The sequence below is a fragment of the Apiospora hydei genome (assembly GCF_038363865.1).
Source record: "Apiospora hydei strain CBS 114990 chromosome Unknown utg000005l_segment0_segment0, whole genome shotgun sequence".
NCBI classification, from domain to species: Eukaryota; Fungi; Ascomycota; class Sordariomycetes; order Amphisphaeriales; family Apiosporaceae; genus Apiospora; species Apiospora hydei.
In genome coordinates, this window is record NW_027117364.1 from 4,544,367 (window position 1) to 4,564,846 (window position 20,480).

At 55.8% G+C, this 20,480-nt stretch overlaps 7 protein-coding genes across 7 annotated transcripts; 2 read left to right on the plus strand and 5 right to left on the minus strand.

The window, feature by feature from the left end:
* Positions 1 to 366: 366 nt before the first annotated feature.
* On the minus strand, positions 367 to 1,642 carry PG997_006893 (uncharacterized protein; the record flags this gene model as incomplete). The annotated part of the gene is made up of 5 exons (XM_066811208.1): positions 367 to 472; positions 550 to 590; positions 660 to 1,084; positions 1,182 to 1,204; positions 1,377 to 1,642. The coding sequence occupies 5 exons, from the start codon at positions 1,640 to 1,642 to the stop codon at positions 367 to 369; spliced, it is 861 nt and encodes a 286-aa protein (XP_066670131.1).
* A 3,495-nt stretch (positions 1,643 to 5,137) lies between these two features.
* Positions 5,138 to 6,573, plus strand: PG997_006894 (uncharacterized protein; the record flags this gene model as incomplete). Its single annotated transcript, XM_066811209.1, has 3 exons — positions 5,138 to 5,550; positions 5,779 to 5,920; positions 5,974 to 6,573. Coding segments are annotated over 3 exons (1,155 nt in total), but the record flags the coding sequence as incomplete, so codon positions are not given.
* A 574-nt stretch (positions 6,574 to 7,147) lies between these two features.
* Positions 7,148 to 7,824, plus strand: PG997_006895 (uncharacterized protein; the record flags this gene model as incomplete). Its single annotated transcript, XM_066811210.1, has 2 exons — positions 7,148 to 7,444; positions 7,513 to 7,824. 2 exons carry the CDS (start codon positions 7,148 to 7,150, stop codon positions 7,822 to 7,824), a joined length of 609 nt encoding a protein of 202 aa, XP_066670133.1.
* Positions 7,825 to 8,169: 345 nt separating this feature from the next.
* Positions 8,170 to 9,006, minus strand: PG997_006896 (uncharacterized protein; the record flags this gene model as incomplete). Its single annotated transcript, XM_066811211.1, has 2 exons — positions 8,170 to 8,824; positions 8,915 to 9,006. 2 exons carry the CDS (start codon positions 9,004 to 9,006, stop codon positions 8,170 to 8,172), a joined length of 747 nt encoding a protein of 248 aa, XP_066670134.1.
* A 712-nt stretch (positions 9,007 to 9,718) lies between these two features.
* PG997_006897 (uncharacterized protein) lies at positions 9,719 to 10,464 on the minus strand (the record flags this gene model as incomplete). Its single annotated transcript, XM_066811212.1, has 2 exons — positions 9,719 to 10,334; positions 10,400 to 10,464. 2 exons carry the CDS (start codon positions 10,462 to 10,464, stop codon positions 9,719 to 9,721), a joined length of 681 nt encoding a protein of 226 aa, XP_066670135.1.
* A 1,069-nt stretch (positions 10,465 to 11,533) lies between these two features.
* PG997_006898 (uncharacterized protein) lies at positions 11,534 to 12,677 on the minus strand (the record flags this gene model as incomplete). Its single annotated transcript, XM_066811213.1, has 2 exons — positions 11,534 to 12,367; positions 12,459 to 12,677. The coding sequence occupies 2 exons, from the start codon at positions 12,675 to 12,677 to the stop codon at positions 11,534 to 11,536; spliced, it is 1,053 nt and encodes a 350-aa protein (XP_066670136.1).
* A 967-nt stretch (positions 12,678 to 13,644) lies between these two features.
* On the minus strand, positions 13,645 to 18,989 carry PG997_006899 (PH domain-containing protein; the record flags this gene model as incomplete). Its single annotated transcript, XM_066811214.1, has 4 exons — positions 13,645 to 17,301; positions 17,389 to 17,546; positions 17,633 to 18,085; positions 18,974 to 18,989. 4 exons carry the CDS (start codon positions 18,987 to 18,989, stop codon positions 13,645 to 13,647), a joined length of 4,284 nt encoding a protein of 1,427 aa, XP_066670137.1.
* Positions 18,990 to 20,480: the final 1,491 nt, after the last annotated feature.

Consider the following 20,480-nt stretch of genomic DNA (forward strand, 5'->3'; position numbering starts at 1 on the left):
CGCTACGTCTCGCTTCGTCGCTCTCTTCTTTCTCTTCTAAATCGCCATCCACAGCCTGCCATTTCGTCACCTCCGACGACGGACTCTCCGCGACCGCGGTGGCGTCCGACTGCCTGTGTCCCGATCCACTCTCTTCTCCTCCTCCCCCTCCCACCACTCCTCCGCCCCGCGCGACCCCCGTAAACAACCCGTGGTGTTTCATCGGGACCATCCCGAGGTCGATCTCGAGCATGTCGAGCGAGTCCAGCCCGCTGAGCGAGCGCGTCGGCCGCGGCCGCTTCATGCCGCCCAGGGCGCCCGTTATCGGCGGGGGCGGCGGGGGCGGCGACGCGGGCTCGCACGCCGTCGTGGCCGACTCGAGGTCGGTCACGTTGAGGGGTTGGTGGCCTGGACGACCTTGGCGATCAGCTCGGCCAGGTTCAGCTCGATGTGGAGCTTGATGAGGTAGGTGAGCGGGTGGAATTGGATGTAGCTGGGGAGGACAGGACAGTCTACGTTAGCAGCACGAAACATGATGGGTTCTAGGAGGAGGAGGCTCTTGAGGCTTACATGAGGCCGCTTGGGAGTGACATGGATCCGATCAGGATCAACTGTTTTGATGCATAAGTACGATTTCCCTCTCCGTTATAGTCAATCAGTGGTATAGGCTCATCACTTACATCCAAGGAGATCGAGACGCAGATCATGGCGATGTTGTAGCGGAAGAGGGCCCAGTACTTGGTGAGGCCGTTGGCGATGAGCTTGGTGCGGACGACCCAGAGGAAGTAGGCGTTGAGGCCGGCGTCGATGGCGGCGAAGACGGCCTTTTCCGTGCGGTCCCAGATGTCGTTGAGGTGGGTGTAGCGGTTCGAGATCTGCAGCTGGGCCGGTATCCAGATGCAGAAGACGCTGATGTTGATCATGGTGATGGCGACGAAGGTGGCGAGCTGCAGCTGCCGCGCCCGGCGCCGGTCCAGGGTCAGGATCGAGACGCGGTTGAGGATGATTTGGAGGATGCATTGCATCTGTGGTGGGTTTTGCTTGTTAGCCAGGCGCACGTGCTGAGAAGGAATACATAGATAAAAGAGATAGGGGGTAAACTTGCCTGTATAGTCCATAAACATACTGATGTTGATATGCCGAGGTCAGTAAGATTTCATATTCGTTTTGACGGAAATGTTTCGCCCCTAGAAAAGACATACATATTGCGAAAAACAGCCAAAAGCTAATAAATGACAGTTATGTTAGCCCACGTCTCTTTGATCCTGAAAGTGATAGAAGCGGGAGTGAGAACAACCTTTTCTATTCCATTCTCTCTCCTTCGGGGTGAAAGAGAGATCAGAGAACACAAAAGGTGTGTCGTAATGTGCTATTTGTTCGTCATCGGCGTTACTGACCTGGGGTTGATGTTCCCCTTGAGGAACAGCCAGCAGACGATGGAAATAGTCACGCTGGAGATCCACTCGGCCCAGATCATGACGATGTAGGCGTTGACGCGCCTCTTGCGCCGGCACACCGTCCACGTCTGATGGGCCGCTTTCGCGGCGGTGAAGATGGCGCAACACAAGGAAGCGCCCCAGATGATGCTGCAGAGCTCCATGTCGGCCGCCTGGGGCCGTCCGCTGCGGTACCACGGGGGCACCAAGAAACCTGTTTCGGCCATGGACGGCGGTGTCACATATCTGGTTTTCAAAGACTATGTGTGTGTTTCTGTGTGTATCGCTCGATGGAGTGAGGGCCAACAAGACTGCAGGGGCCCGGCGACGGTGGAGTTGTAACTAGATATGTTACGGGGGTCGGGAATAGAGATGATGCTATATTTGTTTCTTGTTCCGCGGAGATGCTGGAGTGCTCAGGGGGAGGCTCTTCTTCTTCTGGGACGATGAAGCAGGTGTGAGGCTCTATGTATCAACGAGAAGCAGCCAGGCACACATCGTGAGGTGGGCGTTGGCAGCAGGTACAAACATATGCGGGAGTACGTACAACAGATACCTACTTGACATGGATAATCGACGAACCCTCCATATTATTAAGTTTCTTCCAGCTTGGACCGCTCAAGACGGGACGCCGACGCCACGCCCCATCTGGCAGCACGACCCGATCAGATGCACCCCGAGCCAAGTTGAAGCAGATAGACTTTCCAGGGTCCCACCGGGTCGCCCGCCCGGCATGTTGCGGGAAGGGGGAGGAGTATGATGTAAGGCGGATGCCAAACGCACATGCGATGCCATGCGATGCCATGCGAGGCGAGACAAGGCAAGACACAACACGGCACTCAGGCAACTTCGACAAGAGAACAAGTGACAGAGTCTAGAACAGAGTTCGTCTGTCCCCGGCACTGGCTTCCCCAGGTTGTCAACTAGTCGGCATATTGTGTGTAAGTGCGTTTGGCATGCGGGCAATCCGGGGGTCTGTTTACCTACTCTTACTCTTTTCCTGTCACCAAAATCTCTCGGCCTGGGCCCGAGATACGTCATTGGGTCGCAGCGCGGCCGAGTCATGCACCGGCAGCCATGATGGGGCCATCCGGATGCTCTTCCCCCAACCCCCTAGACTTTCTCGAGGATAACCTTCACCTGTCACTTTTTGACTTCGCAATGTGAGCCCACGCCTGCATGCAGGTCGACGTGCGTGAGAAGGATAAAAATCCGAAACCAGCGAGCCAGGCGACGCCGTTCTATCAATCTCTTTGTCGCTCGCCCCGGCTGCCACTTATTTGTCTCAACTTTTGTTTCCTTCGTCCGTGATGGGTTCCTGCGCGTCTCACCACACACTGAACTCCAAATTTATTTTCGCCGTCATCAGTTCTCTCGTAGTCTCGAGTCTCGAGTCTCGAGTCTCGAGTCTCGACTTCTCGCCTCTCGAGAGTCTCATATCGACTTTTCCTTTTCCGCATCCACGCAATGAGGACCCCTATTTCCAACCATCAGATCAATCTAAACATACTAATGGACTCGCGATGAGTTTTGGGAGGGACGGAATGATATCACATCTTCGCCGCCGCGAGTTGGTTCCCTTGTCAATCTCTCCTCTCCCGCCGCGGCACTTGCCGGGACGAAGGTTGGTAAACGTCGTGAACTGTCTGGGTGGAGGGGGAGGCGGAGGAAAGTGGAGGTGGCTATGATGAAATCCCATCCAGGTCCTCGGTGTCAAGAAACCGCAATGTGCGTTTGCCTCTCACTCGAGTCGGGGCCCCGAGTTGTTCCTTCGCTGGCCACGCAAGGTCCGGGTCATGACAATGCTGTTCGCGCTGACGATCTTGACGATCCTTCTCGGCTCTGTTTTGCCTATTCATTTCACACTTTCGCACCTTTTCTCGTAATCGACGTATTTAGCAATGATTCAGTCAGAGGGGCAGCGAAGACGGCTTTCACAACGCCAAGCCGTCTCGCCGTCTCGTCGTCTCGTCGTTTCGTCATCCCGTGGCCACAAACGCATATCAGGTAGAGACGTCACTGATGCCATCGTGATTCCTCACGGTAATTTCCATCTGCCCAACTCCTCCGATGACGAAATCCCGTTCCATGGCAATTCGAGAATTGGGTGTTTTTTTGGGCGGGAGAGAAATGTGATGCCGAGGGGACCACCGGCGCTTGTAGCCTCTAGCGGCGGCAGCTACTCAATAAGCTATGCACGTTGAAACGGACCGGCGCGCACGCTGGACCCCTATTTCGCCTCACACGGTCACGCCTATCAATGTTGTCATTGTGCAACTAGTCGGGCTTGACGTAACGTAGGTGGATTGAAACGAGACACTACACCAGAGGCAGATACGATTAGATACGGTGATCGACCACAGACCCGACTGGAAAGGGCATTATTAGGGGTATGGCGTATGTCTCCCGAATCATTCGGGCGTCGCAGGCCCGAGTCACATATAGAGCATAGCGGTATGCGCATATGATAGGGGGGTGAAGGGTGTCAAGTCAGGTGCCCCGGCTGCCGGCGAGGCTAAAGAGACAGAGTAATTAAGTATGTAGGCAAGTATCCACCCAACGGCTTGTTTGGTTACTTACTTAGCCTGCAGATATAGAGATAATGGAGAATCGCCGATTCCTGCGACGGCTGACTTCGCGATGGTTTTTTGGTTATGCGCCTATTGTAGGTTGTCACGGACTAGCGGCTTCAAGCATTCCGTCGTAGGGGCCGATGCAGAATGCCACAAAACGTCGTGGGGTTGAAATTAGCCATAGACGAATGCAGGGTCTTATGCAATGCCGCCAAGGATCGCCCATCTGCTTGACACGGGTTCGGCTATCACGATAGTTTCGGCAAGCATAGCCAAATGCATATTTGCCGGCATTTACGACAAGGTCAAGGTTACGGTCTTTCTCTCTTTCTCTATTGAACAACACCCACGTGCCCGTCTCCCGAAAACACTTGCGAGAATAGGACACGCAGCAAAGAAACACGATTGCCTCCTCTTTTCTCTCTGTTATGCTTATGAGTTTGCAAGATCTCCAGTTCATGCCGAACGTATGGATGAGACGATCTAGAACAGGGACAAGGCAATGTGGGGGTGGATGTGTTGGGCAGTGGTGATTTTGCGCATATCTGAAACCGGCGCCTGTTACCGCGGGCTCCTGAGACGATCGTACCCGGCCGTTCATGCAGCCCGACCAATAGATTCCGTAATTGCAGCTTGATGCCCATCTTGAAAGTAACTTGGGAAAATATCAGGCTTCTGTTGTTCTCTGTGTGTGTGTGCAGCAAGTCCCCCCCCCTCTCTTTCGCTGCCAAATACGTACCCAACTACCGAATAAAAGGGATGAACATCCCCACGGAAGGCTTGGCATCAATGTATTCGTTCGGCTCGACGAGAACCAGGACCACACGACGATACGGCCGGATTGAAGTCGAAGAAGAAGAAGCATCGTTATTACGGGATAGAGAAAACGCGCCGCGGAATTCACGATTGCAAGACAAGAAGAAGGCGATAATACACATGCTGAGGTTTCGCTGGTAGAAAGAGACGAATAAGAAGGAAGGAAGAGGGAAAAGGACATACTATTCCCCCGAGTGCGACGACATACTTCGTCCGATACCCAAGATCCGTTCGCCCACTCCCAAACGCGACCAAACGGCTAGACCGAAGAAGGAGCAGAGGAAACGTAGTCGATTGCCCTAAACTTCCTTCTCGCCTTACTTCCCGCCCAGAGCAAACAGTAAAGAAGCAGCCGACGAAGGACCAACGAGAAAAAGGCCAATGAGCAAAGGCGCCAGGTCGCATTTCAGCGAGGCCTCATTCGGGAGCCTGGACGAATTGAACAGCGCAGCGCCCGAACCGTCCCGGAAGAACCGGCGCAAGTCGTCGAAGGGAGTAGTCGGAGGGATCCTGGGCAAGATGTCGGCACCAAATAACGTCACGAGCGGGCCCTCGGCGGCGGCGACAGACAACAGGAACCGAAACGTGTGGGCGAACCACATCAAGAACGGCGACGACCGGACCCACGTGCCGCCGATGGGCAGGAAGGTGTTTATCATACGGATCGTGCAGCTCGTCCTCGCCGTCGTGTTTCTGGTCCTGGCGGCCTTTGCGGCGTTCACGCTGAATATGGGGAATGTAAGTGTGTGTGTGTGTGTGTGAGAGAGAGAGAGAGAGAGAGAAAACCGACAATCTTTTGTGGTGATCGTTTGGGGAGTTGAAAGCCATTTGACGAGGAACACCTGCTAATGCAACGTCCCCTTTTCTCCAATTGTAGCTCCCAGCATTCGGTACGTAGCACTCCTTCTGCTATCAGCCTGCACTGCCAAGGCCAATCGTTCCGAGGGATTGGGACTCTGCTGACCAGTTTGCAGGTCTATCATTTTTCGTCTTCTCCTGGACCGTGGTCTATTTCCTGTGGCTAGGCGTGTCGATACTCTTCTATCCCGTTCTCTATCACTGGATCGCCCATATGTGAGTGCCAGACATACACCCCCAAGTCCCTACAGCAGTGCAGTAGCGCATGCCCACTCTACCTCCCCTCTCTCCAGAGCCGGTGCTAATATGAGGCAACCCCCCGCCCCCCATTTACCAGAGTCATCGAAGGCCTCACCAACGTCTTCTGGCTAGCCACCTGGGCCTCGCTGGCGAGCCTCGCGTCGGCCCTCAACGTCGCGCGCGCGGGCTACTACTACGTCCTCGCCGCGCGGCAGACGCCGGGCCCCGGCGCGTATCAGCCGCAACCACCGCCGCCGCCTCCGCCCCACGAGATCGGCGTTCCGCCGGACGGTGGCCGTGGGCCCGGCGGTGCTGGCGCTGGCGCTGACGCTGGGGCAAGTTCCGCGGCGGCGGCGGCGACGGCGCGGTCGACGATCCAGGCGGCCAAGGTCGCCATCTGCGTGGACGCTGGGCTGGGCGCGCTGATCTGGGTCTTGTTCGTCATTACGCTTATAGCTACCAGTGAGTCTTTTCCTTCTCTCTATCTTGCTTACCTTACTTTCCCTGCCTACTTATGCGCTTCGCTTCTACCGCCGCCTTCTTTGCCTTACCGACTGACTGCCCCTACTGACACGACGCGAAGGCATGTCCATTATAAACCACCGGAAGAACAACAGGGCCGCCAAGAAGGGCAAAGGGCCGGAGGTAGCGGAGGTGTAGGTAATGTTTAAAACAAGGAAAGCAATGTCGGTGTTCTTTTGTGGCAGGTTCCTCTCCGTCGGAGCTGCAGGACAGCGGCTTTGTTTTGTGCATAGGTAGTGCCTGATTCTCAGCGTTCAGGAGCATGTTATGTGGTAGGCGCGTTTGTGAAATTATCTTTTGATACCGCTTATTGTTTATTATATATGAAGGAGATCAATTCAGCAGGCGAATATTTTTTTCTTCTTCTTCATTTTACTTTCTGGCCAAGCTATGATGACTTGGGCACAATTGTATGAGCTCGCCAGCTAGGTACTTACACAACCAGCTGCGGGAGCTGAGGCCTTGGGCCAGCCAGCCAGCCAGCCAACCACGCTAGCTGGCGTGACTCAACCGGCGAGCTTCCACTAACAAGGTCAAAGCCCACTGCTAATGGTAATAGAAGTATATATAACCACATCCAAAGGTTATATGAATTGGCCATGAGCAGAATGAATAATCGGCTGCAGATACCCGAGAAAGAGAAAGAGAGATAAAACGGCACTCGTCCACCAATAACAGCATCGATCCCCCAAAGCTGGAAGAGTATCAACCCCTACCTCCAAGATGCCGCCGCCATCATCAGTAACACCACCCTACCGCCAAATCCGCGCCCTGCACGACGCCGAGACCATCACCGTCTACCAGGCCTACAACGCCGAGATCGCGTCGGCGGCCGTCGCCCAGCAGCGCCTCGACGCCTCGCCCCGCTTCCGGACGACGCGCATGACCTGGATCAAGCCCAGCTGGTGCTGGATGATGTACCGGGCGGGCTACTCGTACAAGGACCCGAACCAGGCGCGCATCCTGGCCCTGCGGGTGCGGCGCGGGGGATTTTTGGAGCTGCTCCGGAGGGGGTGCTTAGTCACCACAAGCAACTTGGCGGCAAGGGAGAAAAAGAGGAGGAAGCCAAGGAGGTCGCGGCGGCGGAGGAGGAGGTCAGGATTCAGTGGGACCCTGAGCGTTCGCCCCGGCTCGAGAAGCTGGAGTACCGCAGCATCCAGATCGGCGTGCCGGCGGCGCTGCAGGCGCGGTGGGTGGGGGAGTGGATCGAGAGCATCGAGGACGTGACGGAGAAGGCGCGAGGGCTCAAGCGGGTATTGGACGAGGAAGAAGCAGGGTCAGACAGCGTTGCGATAACGGACGCGCAGTTAGTTGAAAGGGGGCTGCTACCCAAGGAGACCGAGTTCGTCATCCCTCAGGATCTTCAGGAGGTTCTGGGGATCGCGATCGTCAAGACATGAGGAAAGAGGTTGGGTTTATTGGTGTTTTCTGGATTTGCCTATCATGAAGAGCTAGGATTTATTCATCCTTGCAACATGATGATGTGTCATACATGTACGCATTAGCAAATCGTCGTAGCAAATCGTCGCCTCGGACCTTCAACACAGAATCCCTCCTCCGCCTCGCCGACTCCTCCAAATAGCAATCCATGTCGTGTATCCTACTCGTGGGTGGGTTCGTCAAAAGAGCCTTGCTGCGCCGGATCGTGTTTACTGCTGTTGGCAAATTTCCCATCACAACAACCTCGTCCGATTTTCCTCCGTGCTGCCCACGGCTGCTCGCAAAGCGGCAGCAGCAGCAGCAGCTCAGTTCTGAGCCATTCCGGCGCCAACTTGTCTCTGGTGCCAGGCCAGGGTCTTCTCCCGGAACTCGGCACTGACGCCGGCCACGGCCGGCTCGAGCGACATGACGCGGCCGAAGTCGCCGCCGAAGAGCTTGCAGAACTTGGCCACGATCCAGTGCCGGAGGAGCGCGTCGGCCCAGACGTGGTAGGCGGCGTCGAAGTCCCGGACCGCCTGGACGAGAAGGCCGTCCTTCTTTGCCTGGTCCTCCTCCGTGGTGGCGGCGTCGTTGTCGGTCGGGAGGCGGAGCTGGCCCAGAAGCTTCGGGGCGGCGCGGCGGATCGAATGCTGGATCGCGTTGCACTTGAATAGCTCGGCCACGTGGGCCAAGCGGGCCAGGGCCACGAGGCTGGCGACGCGGGTCTCGTCCGGGCCGAAGATGTCGACGGCGACGTAGCTCGGGTGCTCGGGGGCCAGGCAGTGCAGGACGTCGAAGAACCACTCGATGGCCTCGGTCGCGACCTCGTCCTGGCTCCAGGGCAGGGTGATGGGGCCGCGCAGGTCCTTGTGGGACCGGATGCCGATGCCGGCCTGCTCCTTGATGATGTGACAGTGGTTCCAGAGGAGCTGGCGAGCCACGTGGAAGACCTCGTCGCCACGTCGCAGGGCGATGTACAGCCTGGTGGCGAAGGTGGGCACGTGTTAGTGTCGGGAGGGAAGGATGGTTTCCCCATCCGGGGGCGTATTGCTGGTTCATGCAGGCACTTACTGGTCCAAACTCATGGAGCTAAACAAGCGAGTGAGTGTATCAGGGCCTGAGCCCACGCCTCCGCGACGCTCGGGGTCGAAACTGCCGCTCATCTTGGTGTGTCGGTTTGACTGAGGGCTCACTAGACGGGTTGGGGTTGTTGACTTGTAATCTGGGGAAAAGGAAAAGGTTGCTTTCTGCAAGGTAGGGTGTTCCCTATTTATGCCCCAAATGGAAGAGGTGAAGCTCAGCGGCGTCCAAAGCCAAACATTGAATACAACAATAACAGACCTATCAGAAATCATGTAACCAAGAAACGGCCTTAACATAATAGTGAGTAGGGCGCGCATAAGAAAAACCGGAGTCTTCAGCCGGAGTTCAGACCTCAGTCGCGAACCCCTTACTGGCGCAGTCGCAGTTCTATAAGGCGGATCTCACACTACAATCACAATGAAAGGATACTATGATACTGGATTACTACCCTGCTTCTATCCTCTTTCCAACATGAATGGGCGCATCTGTAGTTTCCGAAGTCATGGGAGTGAGTGTGTCGAGTCACCTGAAAAACAAAGGCGTTGAGCTTCGATCGAGATTTTCTGGATTACTGTTGAAGGAGCTTTGATTTAATTTGTGTGGCGTCATCGAAAGAGAAAACAGATCATCCTGTCTTCATACGTACATGCCGGGCAATATCCATCAGTATTTTAATTTCCGGTCACCACTATATGCCCACTCCGTTTAGGGAATCAGGGGCTAACAGCCGTCTCTCGGTGATGTTGCTGCTCGATCAAGGATCTTGGACAGTCTCCTCTATGTCACCACCAACTACACTCCAAAGATAGCATCAGTGACATCAACATTGTGTTCGACCGAAGACTTTTGGTGGTAGGCAAGAGCTTTCTCTCGGAACTCGTCACTGATGGCTGGCTCGAGAGAGATCGCGTGAGGGATGTCGTTGACAACCTTGCAGAACTTCATGAAGATCCATTGCTTGACGAGCGTATCCGACCAAGCTCTGTAAGCCGCGTCGAACAGCCGGACTGACTGCTTCAGGTCGGCGTCGGTGTCTTGCGGGACGTGGATCTGCCTAATGATCTTCACGCCGGTGCGTCGGACAAGGACCGGAATATCAGCGCACCCGAGCAGCTCAGCAAGCTCCTGCAGTCGGGGCAGAGCCGCGAGGCACTCGAGTCGGTTCTCCTCTGGGCCATAGATTGTCACGGAGCGGATATCGTGGCTGTTGTCGTATAAGTCCGACAGTAGCTTGAGGAACCATTCCATGGTCTCGGGCGCGACACGATCGCCCCAAGGCAAGTCTCCGGGAGCCCCGAGGACCTGCTCATCAGCACGGTTCAGGATCTCCCGGATGTATCTGCTCCACCGGAGGCCCTTGCGGGACACGCAGAAGGCCTTATCACCTAGTCTCAGCGCGACAAGGTCCCTAGGAGAAGTTGGTAAGTTCGGAGGTAGGGTTCTCGCTACTTTTTGATCCGGCTGTTCACTTACATGTTAATTGCCTTAGGCTGCTCGTTCGGCTGGGCCGCTGTGGTCGTGGGTGTGGTATCGTTCATCTTATGATCTCGTGTTGGGTGATATTACGAATTGGCGTGCTAGTTGGTAAGACAGCTAGATTGCGTTGGTATGCTAAGCGTTTTCCTATCGTATGTGTGACCTGCGAAGAGGCAAGGGCAGGAAGGATATAGATGCTTTGGGAACAAAGGAAGGTCTCAGGGATGAGGTGGCTGCCACATCTGACTTGCATCCACAGACGCAGATATAAGGCCACTTGCAAGGACTAGACCAATCAGAAAGCTGGCCATGAAAATGAATGAAAAGCGAGCTGTTCATGAACACACTCAATTCCAGCGTAGAAAGAACATACATACCCCTAGAAGTCGGACCCATGTCCCATGCCCCTGACAAACAGGCATAGATGTGAAAGAAACGGACAGCTCAGGGCACCAATCTTTCAGCCGCCGTCAGGATCTCCTACGAAATTAATCATCTGACTTAGATTCGTTGTTTCCGTACACCAGCCGTGTCACTGATCTGGTACATGTACGTCTCCACATCCCATGTTGCTGCTTTTCGTGTTTCTGCCCGTAATCTTTGTCCATGGAACACTAGACATCCATAAACTGTTCTACTGAAAATTCTTTAACAGCTGAGGTACTACTAGTAGAGTACTCCCATCAAGTTCTGTCGTTGGAGTTGAAGCCGTAGGCTGCGGGATCACCGGCAGCAATTGGATCGCCTGTATCAATAGCTCTGCCCACAGGATGCCCTCAGGGGCTTTACGACTTCATGGACTTGCTGGACGCAGATACAACAGTAGTCAATTGACCGAAAAGCAGCAAGTATATGATGTCTACGAGACCTGCCTCTAAAATGGCAGCCTCTTCTATGCTGTCTATCTGTATCTCTCTCTTTAAGTGGGAGTAAGATCCCAACCTCGCGGAATCTAGTATAATAATCTAAAGCCCCCGGACGTCGCTCTGCTCTGTTGTACACCCAGCATCATAGCGCCATCTAAGTTTCTATCCATCTCGCTCTCAAGTCGTGGGACTTCTGTCGATCCTCCCGTCTGGTCATCATCGTCTCATGCATCGTCTACCGGCCCAGCCACCTATCGAAACCAGCCTACAACTTCGCCCCGCCCGCCCTCCGGCGGTACTTCTCGTTCTCCTTCTGCAGTGGCGCCGCCTCCTCGCCCGTCTGGCCCGGGCCCTGCGATTTCGCGGGAGCGCCGGGCGCATCGCTCTTCTTGGGCGCGCTGCGGTACCCGTCCTCGACGTTCTCATCATTCACGACGCGGCCCTCCGAATTTCGCTTGATCCCCAGCTCGAGCAGCTTCGCGAAAACAGCGGCGAAGTCGCGGAAGAACAAATCCTGGTCCGCCGCGTACTTCTCGACCCAGGCCCGGAACTTGGAATCACTAATCAGACTCATATCCGTCGGCAGCATCATCAGCCCCTCCTCCTTCTCTTCCCCCTCCTCGCCAGCCGCGAGATCCTCATCCACGTAAACGAACTGCTGCAGCCCATTCTTGAGCGTCGTCTTCTTCCACTCGCCCTCAAACTTGAGCAGCAGCTTAAAGTACTGGTTCGAGAACCGGGTCGGGTTGTTGACCCACTTCCCCTCGAACCCGCTGCGGTCGCCGTGGCAGCGGCCCAGATTGTGCGCGCCGCTCAGCGCGACGATCTCCTGGTCGCTGAAGCCCATGCGGTGGAAGATGAAGCGCAGGTGGTCCGCGCCCTGCGCGCCGTCGGGCAGGCGGCCCCGCGGCGGCACCTTGGCGTCGTCGGCGTAGTCGGTGCGCCCGCCCTGCCAGGGCACCGCGGGCCCGCCCATCTCGGCGACGGCCACTGTGGCCGCCAGCGTCCAGAGGTCGGCGTAGGAGATGAAGGGGAATTGCGACTTGACGGGCTCGAGGAAGGCGCGGGCGTGCTGGAGGCCGGCGTTGGCTGGGTCGCCCTATCAGGAAGCAGGTTTTCGTCAGCATACAGAAGGTGGATTGTGTTGTCGATAGTTGTAATTGTGACTCGGGTGGGCGCAAACAACTTACCCCTTCCTTCTCGTATCGCATACCCGCCCCGTTCGAACCGCCCGTGTTCGTCTCCTTGCAGTACGTGCCGGCCGAGTGCCAGGCGAGCCGGACCAGCACCGGTCCCGCGGAGCCGTCGTCGTACTCGGGCTGGTGCAGCAGGGCGCGGACGGCGGCCTTGACGGGCTCGAGCTGTTCGGCGGTGGGCGCCGCCCCGGGGGCAGGAGCGTTTTGCGGCATGGCTTCTTCTGTTTTTCGTTACTTTTTGTTTTGCGACAGCGTACTTCGTCGTCGGTTGCTGCTGGAAAAATGAGCGGTCTAAAGCGCGGGTTTGCCTGCCTGAAGGTTGAGCGAACGGGAGGTCTAGCGGTGGTAAAACACAGGAAGGGAGAGAAACAAGAAAAAGGAACGAAGTCGGTGGCTAAACCAGTCTGGACATGTGAAAGACGGACAGAAACACCCCAGATTCAGAGCAATCCACGAGTTCCACTCGCTCTCTCTACGACATGACTAGCCTCGGCAAAGATGACGCTCATTCCCGTCCGGATGGGTTTGGTTTGCCTTCCCGATATCGTGAGCCTTATCGTCGGGTGGTCCATTTTAATTTAGCGGGCTAGATCTGCGTGTCACTATTCCGCTAGCATGGCTGGTACCTGTGCTAGTCAGTATCAAGTCGCGAGTCATTCAAATTCATCCCGTAGGGGGTGCTCTGCAGGTCATCAGCAGCTGTTCTTAGCGGGAGGCGAATATTGGACGACGGCAACCGTATTCATCAGGAGGTTTTGACTTTTTGACCTTTTTTTAAATATCAGACTATTGAGGTGCATAGCCTATGACTATCCCTAACCCAGACAACGCCCAAAGAATCAAGAAGAATGAACAAAGGTATCAACAGAAGAATTCCCTAAACCCTACAAATGCAATGCAAATTGTGCTATGCCAATGCTTGAATGCCCTCACCATGCTAATTTTCGCCGCTGGAAAATCTCCCAGTACGACTCGTCTATCAGGTCCAAATGTGAAGTAACCCCTTATGATGAACCACCTCCCATGCTGCCCTTCCAATATGTCTCTCGAAAAGAAGAAAAATTCAATCTTGAATCGCTTATCAATCCAGACAACTTCCAATTGTATATGCAAATAATCCTACAAAGTCAGGTGTCGTTACGTCGTGCGTATCCCCCTATTCGAAACAAATCAACAGCTTTTAGAAAGCTTGTCCATGGTAACCTTGGTTGTAGCCCTGCTGGCCGCGACCCTGCTGCTGCGGGCTCATCACCCTAGGAATCTGCCCAGGTGGCGGGCTAAACGGGGGCGAGAACTGACCCTGCGGCGCCGCATAGCCTCCTTGGCGGGGCGAGTTGGGTCCCGGACTGTTCCATCCACCGCCCTGGGCATACACCTGGCCTCCGCCCCCGACAAAGTTCTGGGGGTATCCCATAGCTTGCGGCCCAGGTGATTGGGGGAATCCCATAGCTTGCGGCCCCGGTGACTGGGGGCTAGCCAGCATATTGCGGCTTGTGTTCATGTTCGAGTACATCCCAGCTGGAGGTGGCATGCCTCCAGGAGACATGGGCTGTGCATAGTTCTGATAGCTCTGCTGCTGATGCTGCTGATGCTGCTGTTGCTGCTGTTGCTGCTGCTGCATCATCCGGCGCTGGTCGATTGCTTGTTGGATAGCTTGTCCGCTGTATCCTTGCTTCGCCTGCTGCCTCTCCCGCTCCCTAGCTTCGATGGCACCGACGAGACCGGGTCCTTGCTGCTGCTGCGGTGGAGTCCTGTTGGATGCCATGTTGACCAACGGTGTACCCGTCATACGTGCTACCTGCTCTTGCTCTCTTGCTGAGAGGTGCGAGTCGCCCTGGCCGCCCTGGCCTCCCAAGACAGCCCCGGCTCCTCTCGAGCTGGGCCGCTGAAGTAGATCCTGCGAGGTGGACCGAGAGTGGCTGCCCATATAGTCGCGGGTACCTTGGCTTCGCTCGAGGGGCGGCGTTGGTGTTCCAGTGCGATACCCGCTGAGCGAAAAGCCTGAAGACTGACGCTGGTGAGCGTACAACGGCGTGGATGCAGCAGCAGCACGTTGCTGAACGAACTGCTCAGCCGAGAGGCCACGACTACCCGAGCTGTCAGAGCCTTGTTGAGCCCCCGCAGGTTGCCATACCACACTCTGGCGAGTTGAACTGTCTTCGATGATTGCCGATTGCGATTGCTGCCGATTGTGCGAGACTTCAGGGACTGGGGACTTCCTCATCGGCTGCAGCGGCGCAGGGGAGAAAGATCGGGGACCAGGCGAGAACGATGGTGTGGGTGGAGCAAACCCGGGAGTTGGTGTTTTATTGCGAGCCGGATTCGCGAAGTTGAAGGTAGGTCCGAAATCAACGTTCGGAATGTCCGGCCTAGACGGATTATGAGATTCGTCGCCGACGGTCCGGAGAACGCCAGCTCGAGGTTTATCCACCTGTCTCTCCACGGAGGGAGCTGTGTCCATCGAGGGCCTGGTACTAGCATAATCCGGGCTTTCGGTCGAGTCGTAGCTACTCGCATAGCTTTGACCCGTGTTCTTGCGACGCATCACCCCTATGACGCCCTGTTCAGGTACTATGCCCTGGGGTAGGTCTGGTAGCTGTTGGGGTGGGGGTGTGCTTCTGCTGCTGGAGTTACTCGCATGGATTTGGGCAAGTACAGTGGGATCAAGCGCACGGGTGAAACTACCGTTACTCGAGGCTGCCGATGAGGCAGGAACTGAGTCGTCCAACCGGCTCTGGAGGCTGTCGGACCGGGTTGGTAGTGGCTTCCGGTGAATGGGAGGTGATGTGTTCACAGGGGCTGGTGGCGGCCGCCGGCTTCCACCAGGGGTTGTTGGCCTCGATCCTGGTCCTCCAGGGCCCGGCGGTGGACCGCGGTACCCCCCTCGTCCCATATGAGGCGGAGGACCACCTGGTCCAGGGGGTCCACGACCCGGTGGTGGTCCCATGTTTCCTGGGGGAGGCCCACGTCCATTCATCATGTGAGGAGGCTGCCCACGCCCAGGCGGCGGTCGGTCAAAGCCAGGACCAGCTCCCGGCCCGTAAGCTGGGCTACGCCTATCGGGGGTCTGTGGGCGGGAGCCTGGACTGGGCCCACGAAAGACCGGACTCGGAGGGTACATCTCATGATTCAAAGATGACTTAGATGGCTTTGTGTTGAGACGAAGTCCTGGAGGGGGCAGGGCAGGTGAGTGTGGATGGTCTTGGTTCCCGTTGTCACGATAGCCGGCATTAGCAGCCATCCCAGAGCTGGGACCGTGTGCAGGTACCGGAGGGCCACGTTGGTCCGGCTGAGGAACAGCTAGAGGGCCGTTAGCTCTTTCCCCCAGCTTCTCAGCGTTCCAACCCTGCTGCTGGCCAACTCCGCCAATGCCACCAGCTTGCGCAAGCTGCTGCAGTGTGTTGACGGACATGCGACTGTTTGCGCGACGCATCTCGGGCGAATGATATGGCCTTTGGTTTGGCCTTGCTCCTGGAGCATGGGAGAAAGCTGGTGGCTGGGATACTGGTTCCGGTGTCTGAAGCGCCCGCATTGCTTCCAGGCTCGGAGGCTCTCGATCTTCGTCCGAGCTCATTCGTTCTGGGGTCGCGGCCAGGTCATTCACGAACTGACGCGGTGGGCCCCGCCCAAGAGGGCCGTTGCCCACAGGGAAATCGGAAGAAGCCAGATTAGAGTCGGACGCATTTCTAGCATGCCCAGACTTCGTGGCGCCTGCCATTGCCGAAGGTGCACGTTCGCGGTTGTGGTCCGGAGGAGCCGAATCGGTCCTGGGCAGAGGTCGGCTGGTGAGTGACATCGATCGCGAAGAACGAGCGGAGGAAGGGCTGCCCTCGGCAAAGCCCACACGTGGTTTGCCTGCACCGTCCGCACCCTGTCCGAAACTGAGTCTCTTCGTCCTGCTATTCGTTCTGCTGTGCGTGGCGCTGCCGGGTTCGTCGCTGATGCTGGTCATACGCTGCCCTGTCAAATCTTTGAGTTGCTTTCTCCAGTCCCTCTCCGACCAGGCTTGGCTCCCGTCCGATGATATCAGCCCGTTGACATCCATTACCTCCAAGTATCCGTAGCGCCTGTGCTTTGGCATAGCAAACATCAACGATCGAGAGTCTATGGTGCTGGCGACCAGCCGGCCAGGACGGCCATAGAGGCCAAACGTGTCCCAGCAAGGAAATAGAGATCGCAGCATCGTCTCGAAGCCACTCACTGCCGGGTGGACTTCCGGCATGATGAATACAAATCCCTCCGTCGATGAAGGTGGATCCGAATGAATAGTGATGTCGCCTTCGATCTTGATCAATGTGGAAGCGTCAATCAGGGACTTTGCCTGAGGGTAGATGGCGTAGGCTGAATAAGCATCCGTGATAGTCGCAACTGGCTTTGCCTTTTTCAGTTTCTTTCCTTCCACCTTGCTCTCGTAGAACCGGATGTCGCCTTTGAGTATGGGCGCATGCGAGCGATCGTATGGGGACCTCTTCTTCATCTCTTTCTGAAGTTTTATATATTCCTTCTCGTCCGGAGGCGAGATCACGCACCAGCAGCGTTTCCATGGCACTCCAGCGCCAAAGCGAACTCGTACCCATTCCTGTGTTACGACTCGGGATCTTTCCATTATTATGGCAATGTTGTTCAGTGTCTTTCCCTTGCCAGCGATCAGCGCTCCAGTGTAGGCTTCCTGCAGTGTCGAGTGCTCGTAGATCGAAAGTCGGATGCTGGCAGTCCATTGAACAAGGGAGTGACGCGAGTTGAAGTGCAGCAAGTATCGGTTCCTTCCAGCCGTGTTGATGCTCAGGATATTCTGCAGTGGCTTCTCTTCGGGAGATCGCGTCGGTAACGAGTCGATCTATTACTCAAGTCAGCACGACATTCTGCCTTCACGAAAGGTGCGGGGTCGTGATTCCAAGGGTATACCGCCACGTCCTAAACATACCATCTTGATTGTCGCATCAGTCAAATTAATGAATTTGGGGAGTACTTCGCCCTCCGCACCAGCGGTGTCCAGTTCGCTGGCATCCCATAGCGACAACACGGTGCCGACGAGCTGGGCGAAACATTCTGTCCATGTCCTGTCTGGGTTCGGACGACCCTCTAAACCGGGGTGTTAGCACCATGCACGACTTGACTTGACTCGCAGCATCAACAATCGGACGGTCGGGTCGGAAAATTTTACGCACGTATGTTTTGGTCGTCAAGCTTCAGGAAGTAGCCCTCTTGGTACAGCTTGTTCGCATGGCTGTTGAGGAAGGTGAAAATGGGCTGCAGCTCCGGGATGGTATCTTCGGTGACGTCCATGAGGTGCGGTTGGTAGGTCTGCACCATAGACAAGGGTCGCGACGAACTTCTGTTGCGGCCTGGTATGCGCTTGGGGGCTTGAATCGGGGAGTCGCCAGCTAGGGGAGATATATCATGTTTGTCGCGAATGGGCGACGAGGGCACGGGCGTGGATGGCAGACGTGCTGAGTTGGAGCGAAATCTTCCAAAAGCCGGGAGCGAGGAGCGCTCGCCGCGTTGATTGAGACCAAAGTCGGGTTTCCGGTCGGAGTCGTTGGCGGGTGATGTTGAATTCGGCGATGCAGTAAAGGAGTCTCTAGGATTGTTCCCAGAAAGCTGGGACATAAAAGAGAGGACTGTTTGGCTCAATAGGGCATGATTAGCATGATGCTCATTGCAGATTATTATTATGGCTTCGGCTTGGCAAAACGTCCTAATTAACAGGAAATGCCGAGCAAAACGAATGGATGCCCAGCAGTGCCTAAAGGGAGGGTGGATGCGGTGCTGGCTGTCTTTGTCCGGCACGCTGAGCCGAGCTGTTGGAATTGCTGCTGCTTAATGACTAACTGATATGTGATGGGCCCTGTTTGGGAATAACTCCTGCACTTGAGGAATGTGAAATTGAAATGCGCTTCAAAACAAGTAATGGGTCTGGGAGGGAAGCGTGGCAAATAAATATGTAGCGAATGGTCGCCGGTGCAGCTCAGCAAACAAGCAACAAAAGCTCGTCGTCAGCCGTAGGTCAAAGTCGCAAGCAAGCGATCAATAACTCTCGGGCGGTCTCTCAACTTTTTTTTCTGCAGGCGTCTGTGTGTGCATTCACCGGCGGGCAGATAGCAACACTCAAGCCAGCTGGCTCTATTGTCATCGGCACAGAAGCTGAAGAGAGAGACAAAGGCGCCCGGCCTAAGTAAGCTATTGGCTTGTGGTGCAAGCACCATTCAAGAACACGCATAGGCAACGGGCATATCATGTCATTTGCTGCCCTGAATACAGCCGCATCAATGTTCTTCACATCTTCATACAGTATGCGTGCTGAAGCTCCGTGATACAGGGGAAGCCAAGTCCAAGTGACGCACCAGCTAATAATACTCCCAAGTCCCGGGAATGGATCAAGAGGAATTGGAAGTACCATGGTGGGCCGATGGGAAGATGAAAGGCGGGACTGTATCACTTCATAGCAGGTGGATGGGGGAGTAGAAAAGTCCAAGAAGAATCCGAGAAGAAGGGAAGAATATACGAACCTCGCTTTCGCACCATCGTGAACCGCACACTCTCGGCCAACCTGCCGGAGGAGGTTGATTCTGCGTGGTTGTTGTCGACACGCTCTGCCAGCAGCAGCAGCAGCGATGTGGTAGACCCGAGACTCAATTGAGCTGAGCTGCCGGTGCAGCAGGCAAGACCCACCACAGAGAATTGCAGTCTTGGTCGCTTATCTCTACCATGCACAGTCGATCATCAGCATTCGTCAATCAGGCCAAATTTGCGTGTCCGTCCGTCCGTCGCTGTCGTTTGTCCCCTCTGCGCAGTTGGTCGTCCCAGTGCAAAGTTGAGGGGAGGATTGGCAGAATGGATCGAAAGACTTCCCCGGGCTCAACGTGGGGATATTACAAAGCTGCCAGCGAGGCGTCCCGCGGAGCTCTCAGTGAATCGGGACAAGAACACGAAGAGAGCAAGGGGTTGGTATGGGTGGATTTTGGCCGGATTCGTAACTTGTTCGCCGTCCAGGTGAGGTCCCCTTGGCACCAGGGGGCAGAGGGGGCAGACTTGGGCGGACTGGGATTTGGCTTCGGCTTATAGAGGGAGAGCATCAACTACTCACAGTTGCTGGCTTCAGCTGTTCGTCGGGTTGGCGGCGCAAGACAGATGTGGTCATCAAGAGGCGGAAACGAATGTCGATATAGAAAGCCCCCGAGACAAACAATATGTGATAGAGGAAGAAATGCCCACCGGCTGCTGAAACTTCCACTTCCCCAGCGATAGCTCCTGAATCAGGTTTCGCTCAAACGAGGTGCGAGTAAGTGCGCGTCAACCGTATTCTATTGGACACCCGAGTTCGGATTGACTGTCTGTCGTCGTCTCAGGATGGGATTTCGCGGAAGAGTCGGGGGCGGACTCTAAAAAAGATTTAATCCTGGTCGTCCGGTCTCAAAGTGTCAAAGAGGGTTCTCCCGTGCCTCGAAAGCCCAAAACTCAAAGCTCGGTAGCTGCGTAGGAACCGATTCGACCTCGAGACGGGCAAGGCTATCCGGCGCTGTTCCAATCTGGAAGAAGACAGGGCGGCCGAGAAGGGAATGAAAAGAAGGTTTGTCGCAAGCTCGAGAGGGTCCCAGTTCGAGCAGGAGGAAAATCTGCAGCAGGTGCGATGAAATATATTCTCGTCGGCCGTCTCTCTACGATCACGACCGACCGGCCTACTGCTACACACTTGCGCACTTACGTACCTAGGGTAGCCAAGATTGACCCGTCCAACAACCCAGCCCAACCACGGGCGGATTGGCTACGTAGCTCTGGAGGTGTATCACTATTGGCTGCATGGGAATAATGGGAGGCGGTGGTGTAAGTCGTATGACGCTATCCGATCTTTCCTACTCGCAGTGTTGACAGGGACACGAACAAGCGCGGGACTAGAGGGGGAACCACGCCCCACTACCCAGCGCGCGCAACAAGCAGACAAGGGCCGGAATGCTACTCTCACCTTGAAGCAAGCAAGGTAGCGGAGGTTTTTCGACCTTGCAGCGTGCCGGAGGT